The sequence below is a fragment of the Catharus ustulatus genome, chromosome 1, assembly GCF_009819885.2.
Source record: "Catharus ustulatus isolate bCatUst1 chromosome 1, bCatUst1.pri.v2, whole genome shotgun sequence".
NCBI lineage: Eukaryota > Metazoa > Chordata > Aves > Passeriformes > Turdidae > Catharus > Catharus ustulatus.
In genome coordinates, this window is record NC_046221.1 from 30,504,050 (window position 1) to 30,516,204 (window position 12,155).

General features: G+C 42.7%; 1 protein-coding gene across 4 annotated transcripts in view; it reads right to left on the reverse strand.

Moving 5' to 3' along the window:
* CRPPA (CDP-L-ribitol pyrophosphorylase A) overlaps nt 1-9,963 on the reverse strand; it is a 166,705-nt gene extending 156,742 nt beyond the window's left edge. For 3 of the 4 annotated variants that reach the window (XM_033059009.2, XM_033059001.2, XM_033058993.1), the window contains exons 1-2: nt 9,803-9,963; nt 1,797-2,076 (exon numbers count right to left, since the gene is read on the reverse strand). In XM_033059009.2, the coding sequence (XP_032914900.1) occupies nt 1,797-2,076; nt 9,803-9,963 (441 nt within the window). Of the gene's footprint in view, nt 1-1,796; nt 2,077-9,254; nt 9,730-9,802 lie in introns of those variants that run through there. The other variant, XM_033059018.2, reaches the window with a different exon arrangement.
* Nucleotides 9,964-12,155: the final 2,192 nt, after the last annotated feature.

The following is a 12,155-nucleotide window of genomic DNA, read 5'->3' on the forward strand; positions in this document are numbered from 1 at the left end:
ACAGAGCAAATGATCATCACACATATTTCAGACAAATGCTATGCAATGGAATAGATTATTATATATGTACACAAGCACCTTTTGGAGATCAAATGATATTTCAGTGATCCAGATTAGGAAATATTTACTAGTCAGAAGTTCAGATGAACTAGAATACACAGAATTGAGAAGGTCCGTGGAGATTGCCTTGATTCCCCCTACTTTTTCACTTTAAATACCTTACATCCAATTAAAAAGAAAACCAGGAGAAAATATTATACTAAAATCACAAAACTTTAAAGAAAAAAGTGAACAAGTTAAATTCAAATGAGATATGATATACCTTAACATGCAAAGGCAACACAAACATATTCAGAAAAGTTAATTCTCTTTTCAACCCAAAACCAGTACAATTAACTCCATTCTTCTACCACTCTCAAAGAACCACATTTAAAACTGATTTACAAAGAGGATTTATTTTAAAGTCTTTGGCAGAGAATCCATTCTGAAATGCTATTTTGTGCTACATGAGAAAGAATTTTAGTAAGATTTTTGACCTAACAAAATTTAAGTTTTAATAACTGGAAACCTATGTTCTAGATCATTGAAAACTATAGCGCAGGATTTTTATTTTATTGCATTTCTTAGTAAGCCTATCTACAAGACTACAGGCCTAGTAAGAAGAGGCTCAATAAATTTAGATTTGCAACATAATGTTCTGAGAGACTTGACATAATTTGATTTTCATAATAAATATTTTAACAAGTTATATATTCCCCTTCTACACCATGAAGGTGTGGGAGCACTAAATAAACACCACAGCTCATCCTTTGGACTCATTATTCCACTGTTAAAGTTGTGAACTACCTGTCAATTATCTTTTACCACATTTTCTAGAAAAGACAAGCAGTGGTACATTTTCCTAGTTTTCTAGTACCCAAACAATCTGCTATCACTAATGACTTCCACCTCAAACAATGTCCTTGAAACAGGGAAGCGTTATGCTTCTCATTAATGGAGAATTCTAGAACAAATTAAAGATAGTAAATTTTGCAAACAAGCCTTTGGCTAAGTCGTAATTTCTTACATCTCTGACTTAGGCAGTTCATCTAACAGCTCCTCTTGTTGCTAGTGCTCCTATCCTTCTACTTGCATAACACAACTTCTACCAACTCTTCCCTTTTGTATATCACTTACTTTCGGAGAAATCTTTTTGGTTTCTGTGAGTAATCCCAGCCCTCAGATGCAATGTTAAGCAGGAGAATATCCAACCTACAGCTAGAAGTTTCCCACTTACCCTGTTTTCCAGCAGTTTGCAATGCTTACAGATTCTAGAACAATTTAGCATTAATACAGAGACAGCTCTTTTGCTGATTATTCAGGATTTGCACATGAATTTGAGATGAAAGCACAAAGTTTGCAAGTCAACCAATACAGTACACATACTCTTCGGTTATTATTAGTAATCACTAACAGAATTGCTCTAGCATTAGGTGATAATTCTGGACGGAAAAAAGGTAAACTATCATTATATAACCTACCTTTCAACTAACAAATTGCTGATTGATTCAATCTCTTACTGACAGTCTCTATGGCAACAATTATTCCCTGTAGCAAATAATAACTGCAGCATTTAAAAATGTCAACCTCCCCCACCCAACCTCTCTGCATAATAGGGAATCTGGATCTGTTCTACTTAAAAAAACAACTCATCACACATTAATAAAATTGCTAGAAAATTCCTGATTTATCAATCATGATTTTAGGTTGTACAGTATAAAGCACATTGGAGAGTTGCATTGCTGTATAGTACATACCCCATGTTCTTTAGCAGCCATAACCACTTTTGAAATAATATCTTCTTCAACAAAAGGCCTCACAGCATCATGGATGATCACTACTTCTGGCTTCTGGAGCAAAGAGCTGGAAAACTCATTCTCTGCAAATACTTTCAGTCCATTGAATATTGACCGGTGACGAGTTATTCCACCTTCTACTACTGTAACTCTTTTGTGACCATATTTTTCAATGATAGTCTTCATTGTTTCAATATTTTCAGGAGAAACCACCACAATAATGTCAGATATCCAACTTATCCTAGAAAAATCAGTAGAAAACCAGAAAAAGTAGATATGAATGAGATATATGAATGAGATATATGATGAGATATATGAAACAAAGAAATTCATAACAAGAAAAATTCAAGATTTTTGTTGTTCTGCTTTTTTTAAATAAAGCACCTCTCGATATACTCAAGTCCATGTTTTTGTACTCTACTGCTTAAGGGAGAGCTTTAACAGAAGATTTATACCAATAACACTGGAGTTCTGGGAAAGGACTTGCTTCCAACAACCCCTCTGCAGAGGGGCATATTCTGATAACTCTTCAAAAGCTTTGAAAACACTTCTTACTCCAGCACCATTCCTACAGAACTTCTAAGTCAAACAGTGGCAGTTTGCTAATCAGTTTCTAATAAACTGGTAAATCCTGTGGCCTGGAATACTCCACATCTGAGTAAAGCTCATGGTATACATCAGACAATCAAGAAAAAGTCTGAAAGAAAGATCACTATCAAGACAGGCATATAATTGCCTGAGCAGTAATTGACAGAATGGTAATGAATGAAAACTGTAACACTTTAATATTGACAGGAAAAATTACACTGATAGTTTAAAAATATATATATTTATAAACACAAAGGTTTCTGCTGTAGGAAGCCAGAAAAATGTAAAAACATAGCTGTGCTAGCTAAGAATACCATATCAAAAATACATTTTTAGGGATCTCCAAGATTTTACTGTTGATATCAGTCTAGAACTGAGGGGTGGTGTGGGGGGAAGTGGATGACCCACAGACCACAAAATTAAAACCAACCACAAAGAAGCTAGGTTGAAATCATACTTCTGTCAAAGTATCTAGTAAAACAAATTCTAGTCACACATGGCATACTGTACTTCAAAACAACAGAAATACCACAATTCAAATCCATTGCAGTTACTTATTTTTAAAATGCCTATGTACAGAACATTGAAAAGAAGTACAGTAATTTCATGACTATAAGGCGCACTGGACTATAAGGCGTACTTTTTTTTTTGCAGTGAGGATCCGCCGCCGGCTCCCCCCATGCAGTTGCTGGCTGCGGCCTCGCCCCCACCCAGTTGCCACGGCCCTGCAGGCTCACCCCCACCCAGCTGCCATGGCCCTGTGGCCCCACCTCCACCCAGCTGCCACAGGCCCTTGGCCCTGCCTCCAGCCGGCTGCCACAGCCCTGCCGGCTCCTCCCGCGGCTCGCAGCTCACACTTCCGGGTCGGCAAATTTCCGAACTTTGTCCATACATAACGTGCACCGGACTATAAGGCGCACCCCCCGGGAGTTGGCAAAATTCGCAACTTTGTAGATCAGATAAGGCGCACTGGAATATAGGGTGCACTTTTTTTTTTGCAGCGAGGTTCCGCCCCCAGCTCCCTCAACGCGGTTGCTGGCCGAGGCCCCGCCTCAACCCGGTAGCCATTGGCCCCCAGGCCTGCCTGTACCCGGCAGGGCCGGGGCATGGCCGCCACCCCTCCGTGCCGCCTCACCGGGGCCGGGGCGTGCCTGTGTAGGGGCCGTGCCGCCTCCACAGGGCCGGGGAGTGCCTCTGGAGGGGCCGTGCCGCCTCCACAGGGCCAGGGGGGTGCCCGCCACTGCTCCGCCCCGCCTCCACCTGGCAGCCATGGCCCTACTGGCTCCCCCCGTGGCTCGCAGCTCTCACTTCCAGGTAGGCAAATTTTTTGAACTTTGTCCGTCAGATAAGGCGCACCAGACTATAAGGTGCACTTCCAGGTTCCGGGGAAAATTTTAGTCAAAAGGGTGCGCCTTATAGTCATAAAATTACTGTAATTGTCTCTATATCTCCACAGGTGGAAGAAGAGCATTTTAGCATGCTAGATAAGAAATTCACCAGATGACCAACGCTTTAAAAAAAATTTATTATCTTAAAACTACCTATGTGTAGCTTACATATCCAACTAGGGAGAAAGAGAAACAAGTACAATTCACTGTCTCAAAACTAGTAAAGCTACTGAAACTAATATTGCAGACACAAGAAGAATGAAGGTACTAAGAACTAAATATTTCCAGTTAGGAAAATAAGAGTATGAAATTCACAGTTCAGAAATACACAAGCTCAAAATAATGATTACTGCAATGATACATGACAAGGCATTGCCTGAGAAGTATTCTTACTTCAAAAACAAAATGAATCTGTGTTACAAAGCAGTTACCTAGAACTATGTTAAACAACATAGCATCTTCCAACTTATGTATGAGGGGATGGGGGTTATAATTAATAATACTCTATAGAAAACTATTTCAATTAATTGCAAAATGGCTATTTAAAATAAAATAAAGTGCTGTTAGCATTCTTCAAAAGAAAAATAGTTGTCCTTATGTTCATTTAACTATTAGCAAAGGCAGAAAATACAGCCAAACCAACATTCTCAGCATTCTTTAAGTGTTGAAGTTGCTCAAATGTAAAACTTGAAGTCACTTGGTTTCAAGTTTCATTTCAACTTGTCACTCACCACAGGTCCATCAAAAGGTTTAAAAACCTCTCATATGATTTCTGGCATACTCTTAAATTTAACTATTAAATGCAGCACTTCTGCATGACTTCAGCTTGGAACTAGGACAAACTAACTGGATTCATCTCAGTTCTTCTTTTAAATACCAAGTCAGTCATTTAACAGAGCAAAATTCAGGAAGAGCTATTTCACACTAAATGAGAACAAGAGCTCTGCATTTTGATTTGCAGAAAGACTGTAGCCCTACACAGTACCCAGAAACTGGAGAGTCTGCACAGTCACTGAGACTGTGTAAGAAGAGCACTGACCTTGCCCTTTCTGGAGTCAATTGAAACAGATTATGAGGCAACAGGGTAGTACACAGCATCTCCTGAGAAGAGGGGAAGAGAGAACACAAGAACTGGCCAGCCTGTGATAAATCTCTGCACAGAGGGGGTGGAATGGCTCAAGGCCTCCAGTGGTACAATGCACCAAAAAGTGACGGGATGCGGTCACAGCTCCACCCTGTGTCTGCATAAACACATTTGTAAACTTGAGTATGTCCTCCTTCAACTCATTCTGGACTCTATAATTAGAGCTGGGATTTAGGGATGTAACATATTCATGTAAGAGCATAAAGGTATCCTCTACATTGATTACATACAGAACAGCTCAGGTTTTGTCCCACTAAAACTCATGAAAAGTACTAATCCAGTAAAGTGTGCTACAAATTTTAATGAATGAGAGCTGTGCACCACACAGGTTGCTAGCTCTTCTGAAGATCTGCTTATGGAAATGTTGCAAAATATTTTAAAGAAGTAGAAAGATATCAGTACACACTCAATCTGGCAGTAAACAAATCTTTTTTCCCCTCCCTGAATTTGTCACATCCTTTCCTTCAGAAAGATTTCATACAAAAATAATAATCTACTCAGGATCTGCTCAAATCCAGTTTAAAAACACCATTTCAAACATAATTTCAATTTTGTAACTGTAATATTGGATCAAGCTTCAGAAAGAATCAGTACGATGCATGGAAAAGATCACAATGCTGTACCCCAACGTGCTTTAACAATACACAGCTCTAGTGCTTCTAGCGCTTCCAACACAGGCTGTGGTTCCAAAGTGGAAATCAAGTCTGATCAAATGAAATAAAATGACAAGCCAGCTACAATTACTTTGCAGCTGCCTTGGGAGGACTAGCAGAAAGCAAACAATGAGGCAGAAAAGGACTATATGTTTGTCTCCTGCAGCTATCTTCCTCGCCATCACGTACATATAGACTTACTGCCTGGTAAAAAACAGTATTTTTCCAGTAAATTTCAAACAGAAGTAAAAACACTTATACTACCTGAGCTAGAACTGAAAGTAGGGGAGCTCATTAACACAGCAACAGATTAAGTTATTCCTTCAAAACACAAGTTGCAGAGGAAATGAAACAAGCCCACTTTGAAATTGGATCACCTAAATGGCATGCTGAAGTACAAATGTGACCCAGATTTAACCCTCTACCAGTTCACTCACATAGAAACCAGTGCTGAAATCTGATATAAGGCTTAAATGCTCACACTCATTCTCTTGCAACTTCCACTCTGCCACTAAAAAAATATTCTATATAATTTACTGAGACCAGCAAAACAAGACCAGAACCAGGCAGTCACTGCTGAGATGGATTTAGCAGTGTTACAGGATCTTTCACTGTCACAGAAACATTCAGAGGTGCAAGATAAATCATTATACTATTTTTGCTAACCTTACTAAAAACCAAATGAGAAAAAAAAAGCATCAAGAACAAAATCCATCAGCAGAATCCAAGCATAATTTCCTTTTGCTCCATAAAAGCTTTGTTATTAATTTATTGACATATGAAAACACATATTCATACAAATGTATCTCTTACAGTACAAAACTGGAAGCAAGCAGCTTTTACAGTATATTAAGAAAGTTTGCAGGCTCTCATGTACAGAAACCACTCAATTTTTTTCCAGAAATAAAATGCTCCTTATGAAACTTATGAATCATGCTCCCTATGAGTCTTTTTATCTCTTACGATAACAAGGATACCTCCATAAAATTTGCTGCAACTATTTTTTGCTCATAAGCTATTATAAAAAAAAAAAAAAAAAAGCTAATGACAACTGAACAAAAAGAAGTATCAGAGTAGATCCATTTAACAAAACTGTAATTGTGTGACCCATAGAGTCATTGAATATGCATCAGTCAGTGGAAAAAAATATTTGGCAAATAACTATGCAAGACACTTCCAAAGAGATGCTCCTTTGGGAGCTTCCCCAGGGGCTTTTAAGACACCTCCTCTTGTTTTAAGATACTACAATAAAGAAAACAAAGCTGTCTGAAACCTTATGGAAAATTTTAATTCTGCCAGTGAAGATATTAACTCTGCTTTCCTCTCTTATAACTACTCGTTGTATTTGCAACAACTGGTGAAATATGAACAGAGCAAGGATAGCAGCAGCATATTTGTTCCACAATGATTTGAAAACCAATCTTTACCTTTTTTTGTTTTCCTCTCTAGAGATTTAGTAAAATATGCACACACACATGTGCATACAGAGCTAAGATTCCTCCCTGTCTCAGAAAAAGATACATACATACAAAACATACATACATCAAAAAAATCAAATTAAGGAGAAACTCTGCTAGTTGTTACAGAAGCAAAAACAAGGAATGCCATTCTAAATCAGCTGAACTTGTTGCGAAACCCTTGCATAGTTCAACAAAAGCAGAAACAAATCCAATGGGAAAAACAGACATTTAGATTTTCTAACACACTTTAATTTTAGCCCAAAAGTAGGGCCTGACCTTCCTATCAGTGCCACTACACTGGCAATTAAAACCAATGATTTCTCCTTACCCTAGTTTTGTTCAACTCCTCTTCCTCAGGGTATCATCTGTGATTATTATTGGCAGGCCAGTGTTCTACATACTATCCATATATGCTATACATATGCTATACAATAAGATACACTGCTTATTCATTTGTGTCTGCTCTTGTCTCATCTGCCCATTTTTCCACATTCATATTTAAGAGTCTCACTACTATCAGCTGAACAGCATAAAAATCTTTTTCTACTGATCTTTAAAAAGCACGTGCAAAGTAGCTGCACATCCTTGAACTCTCATATATTTCTGCTACCTGTTTTCCAGATTTAAAAAAGCTCCAAAATAGCCACACCAGCCAACACGTCCAGTTCAACAGAAGTTATTACACGCTAATGAGTCAATGACCCATTCAATTACATCAGGTAAACAACAGACATGAGAAGATAATATCAAGTTAAACACAAAATCTGCCATTTCTGGGTAGATTATGTGATAAACTGCAGTTCCTCAATATTACACGTTTGAGCTTACATATGCATAAATTAAGAACAAGGTACATCCTTTGCAGTTTCAGAGCCAGAAGTGAAAGTGAAGAGGTGAAAATGAAAGCCATCCCAGCTTTGGAGTACATCTGTCCCCAGCTTCTCATATTCATCTATACCAATCAACACTCCAACTCAGCAGAGGTGGCAGGAAGCTCTGCCTGACAGAGCACTGGCAGGAGTTACTGCGCTCCTAACCAAAAGCACCAAGTTGTTACTCTCACAATCAGCTTGGCTGAACTGTACAACTCGAAATCAATTTTCTAATTTTTTGCAGCTTTAGGACAAATATAATATTGTCACTCAAAGTACAGCTATTTTCTCAGAGCTTGCTGGTAGTTTAGATGCATAACATTTCCTTCCCAAACCTCATTCTGGTGTCTTTTCCAGGTCTCCAATACACTGAGTAAGGATATAATTCTTCTCTGTAGATTCCCATGACATTTTGGCAGAAATTACAGCTGTGGCAAGCTTTGGATTGGATGCTTTGCTTATTGATGTGCTTAGCTTTGCAACTGGCTGCTGTTGAAAATTAAATAAAGAGAATAAGCAGTATTTCTTTCATAAAGAAATAAGTGACCTGAGGGAAGCCTCTCTGGGTGGGAATGGAAAACGAGTCCCAATTTTGAAGCTGTACAAGTTTCCATGCATTAAGAAATTTGGGAGATGCTGGCAAATTTTATTTCTTTCGCTAATCTCCACTCCTCCCCATTTATTCTCTCTAAAAATCTAAAGGTTTGTTCTCCTACAAGTTACTGAAACACATCCAGAATTCCCCTTGACACTCTGCTCCAACCTGTGGCATTTCAAGTGACACTAGATCCAAGACTTACATTATGTCAACATTAGACAATCATATATTAACTGTCAGTCACATGCCTAGAACTCAACAGCCTTATGGAAAGAAAAAGCCTGGCTGCTAAGAAATCCTGTTACTTTACTTTGTCCAACACAGAATCATAGAATGCTAAGGGTTGGAAGGCACCCTAAAGATCATTTAGCTCCAACCCTCCTGCCACACAGGAAGGGACACTACCCACCAGACCAGATTGCTCAAGGCCTTATCCAACCTGGCCTTGAATGCTACCTGGGCTGGGGCATCCACAACCTCTCTGGGAAACCTGTTCCAGTTCCTCACCACCCAAATTGTAGAGTTTCTTCCTAATACCTAACTTAAATTTCCCATCTTCCAATTTATACCCATTACTCCTTGTGGTATCACTACAACATAAACATGGACAAGTTATATGCGCACCTTCACACTTACGTAAGCCAACAGCTTCTACTCCAGCAACTAGAACTTAAACATTTTTGCTTCAAACTTCCCGCTGATGCAAGGTGTTTTACCATGGGCAATAGTGGGGCATAATGCAGTGCTGTACGTCAGTGAGTTCACTTCAGGATGATGAGGAGCGGATCAATTTTCGAAGCCCTTGCACTTTATAAAGACCATCGTCAATGGCAGAATAAATCTCTTTTCAGGGCTGATGGATAGTCCTATGACTGTTTCCAACAGCTGCGGTGTGCTCATAGCTCACCAAACCCACGAGCTTCGAGGCTGTGGGCTCGAGCAGAGATAGCATCTCCAGGAACCAAGGAATGCGGCACAGCCTCGAAGCATGGACAGGGCTGGGGAAGGGGGGCAGAGAGATACCTGGGATGGTGCCCTACAGCCAGGCTGGGGTGGGGAAAGCGCCCCGGTCCCGCCCGGGACTTCTTCCTAGGTGAGGGGGCCCAGGCACACCTCCTTCGCTTCCCGGTGTGCCCGGGCGGGGAAGGACGGAGAGGCACCGCAACGCGAACGAGACCCGCCCTAGTGCCCCGTGCATGAGGCGAGAGCAGCGGCGACCGCCAGCGGGGCGCGGTCAGGAGCCGAGCGGCGCCGGGCTCGTTACCTCTCCATGGCCCGCACCGCGTAGCTGACGAGCGGCCTCCCCTGCACGGCGCAGAACTGCTTGGGGGTGGCACCGCCCAGGCGCTCCCCGCTCCCGCCCGCCGGCAGCACGGCCGACACCGACACTCCGCCGGGCGCGGCGCCGCGGCTGCCGGGCTCCATCTGCGCCGGGCCCGGCGGCGGCTCCGCTCCGCGCCCCCCGCGGCAGGAACAGCGCAACCGCCCGCCCGCCTGTTTTATTCGCCCACGACGTCCGCAATCCAAAGAATCCAGCGCCCGCCCGCTCGCCTGTCCCTAGCGCGCACCGGGCCCTACCGCTCGACCCCCCCGCCTCTACGCGAACCCCCGCAGAAGCTTCCCCGAGCCCCGGCAGCCTCGGGGGAACGCCCAGACCGCGGCGGGGAAGCGCCTGGGGCAATGCACCAGGGCTGTAAAGAGCACGCAGCGACACTACTCGGGCACGGCTGCCATGGGCCCTTTAAATGGCCGGCACGAGAGTGGCTCGGGGCGGGGCCGCGCTGAGGGGCGGGCGAGGCGCGTCCCGCCCTGTCCCGCCCCGTCCCGCCGGGGAACCAGGCCGGGACCCTGGCTCAGTGAGGAAATGATCGCAGCGCGAGTGGCTGCGAGGGAAGAGGGGCCTGCGTCTTCGTGAGAGCCCTAGAGGCTGGCTGGGACACCTGCTGAAATATGGTGATTGTTTCCCTTAATGCTAGGAGGAGAGATTGGAATGAAGTCATATTGGAATTGTTAAGGCTGGAAGACCTCTTAAGTCATCGAGTCCAGTGGTTAACACAGCAGGGCCGTGTGCACTATTAAACTACATTTCCCAAGTGCTACATCCGCACACCTTTGGAACTTTCCAGGGATCGCGACTGCACTACTTTCCTGGGCATCCTGTTTTAATGTGAGCCCTTTCAGTGAAGAAATTTTTCCTAATATCCAACATAAACCTCCCCTGGTGCAACTTGAGGTGATTTCCTTTTCTGTCCCTTGCTACCTGGGAGAAGAGACCCATTCCCACCTGACTCCGGCCTCCTTTCAGGCAGTGTGCAGAGATAAGGTCACCCCTGAATCTCCTTTTATCCAGGCTAAAGATCCCCATCCCTCAGCCGCTTCTCACAGAACTTGTGCTGCAGACCTTTCCCCAGCCTGTTGCCACTCTCGTGACACACTCCAGCACCTCGATGTCTTTATTGAAGTGAGGGGTCCAAAACTGGACACAGCACTCTAGGTGTGGCCTCACCAGCACCAAGTATAGCAGGACTACCACTCTTCTGGTCCTGCTGGCTGCACTGTTTCTGACACAAGCCAACATGCTATTGGCTTTCTTGGCCACCTGGCTCATGTTCATAGCTGAACATGTTCATAGCACCCACAGGTAAAACTCAATGGTAGTCAATTCACTGCAAGGATCTGGGATGTTCCAGCTCATCTCGTGGTGTTACTGTAAGCAATGATGGCTGAGACATGTTGTTTGGAAAATTCCCAGGGCTGATACCCATTAAATGGCAGAGGAGGCACAGTCTGGTCAAAACCTTAGTGAGGTGGCAGGTGCCAGGGCAAGCCAGGAAGCTGAGCCAGTGTGAGTCAAGGGCAGGGAGGCATCAGACCAGGTGCAGGCATAGAAGGCCAACAGTAAAGACTGCTTAAAAGTCCTCCCAAAGCAAAACAAGGAAAGGAGGGTTGAGAAGAAGGTTGCTTCTAGCTTTTTCATAACAGCTCTTACCAGTGGAAGAGCTGTGTTTGTACCTGACAAGTTAGACTCCTTAACTCAGTCATCCGAACTTGAAGGTGGGGGCAATCAGGGCTCTGGCCCTTGCCTCTTTGACATTATTTTCAGGAAAAATTCAGTGTCTTATATGCAGGCTATCCTAAAATGGTCAAAGTCTTTGGAATCTGCAAAATTTCTTTTTATCTTTGAGAAGATAGCTTATTTACAGCTTTTCAGGGTTCTTTTAGCTGTGTTAAGAGCAACCTTAGAAAAACACATACAGAGGCCTTTCTGAGGAGTAAGCATGAAAGTTCATGTGCCAGCTGTGCTGCTATGCCAGTGCCAGCTGTGGACTAGAGTAAAATTATCATACAGGCTTATAGAAGCATCATAAGTAGCAGTCATACAATAGGAGTGAAGTGATCCCTCCTAGCAAAGGCAAGACTTCACTGGTATTCGTGATACCTGCAGTAACAGTAAAGCCATGCTCTGCACAGACACTTTACATACAGAGGTGTCAAGCTTTTGGAATGGAGACTTTTCAAAAGAGAAGGAATTAGCTAGAAATTGAACTGCCTTCTTCCCAGCAAGTGTCGGTCTCATTGTCTTCAGGGCAGTTTAACATCTTTTTCTTTTTTTTTTT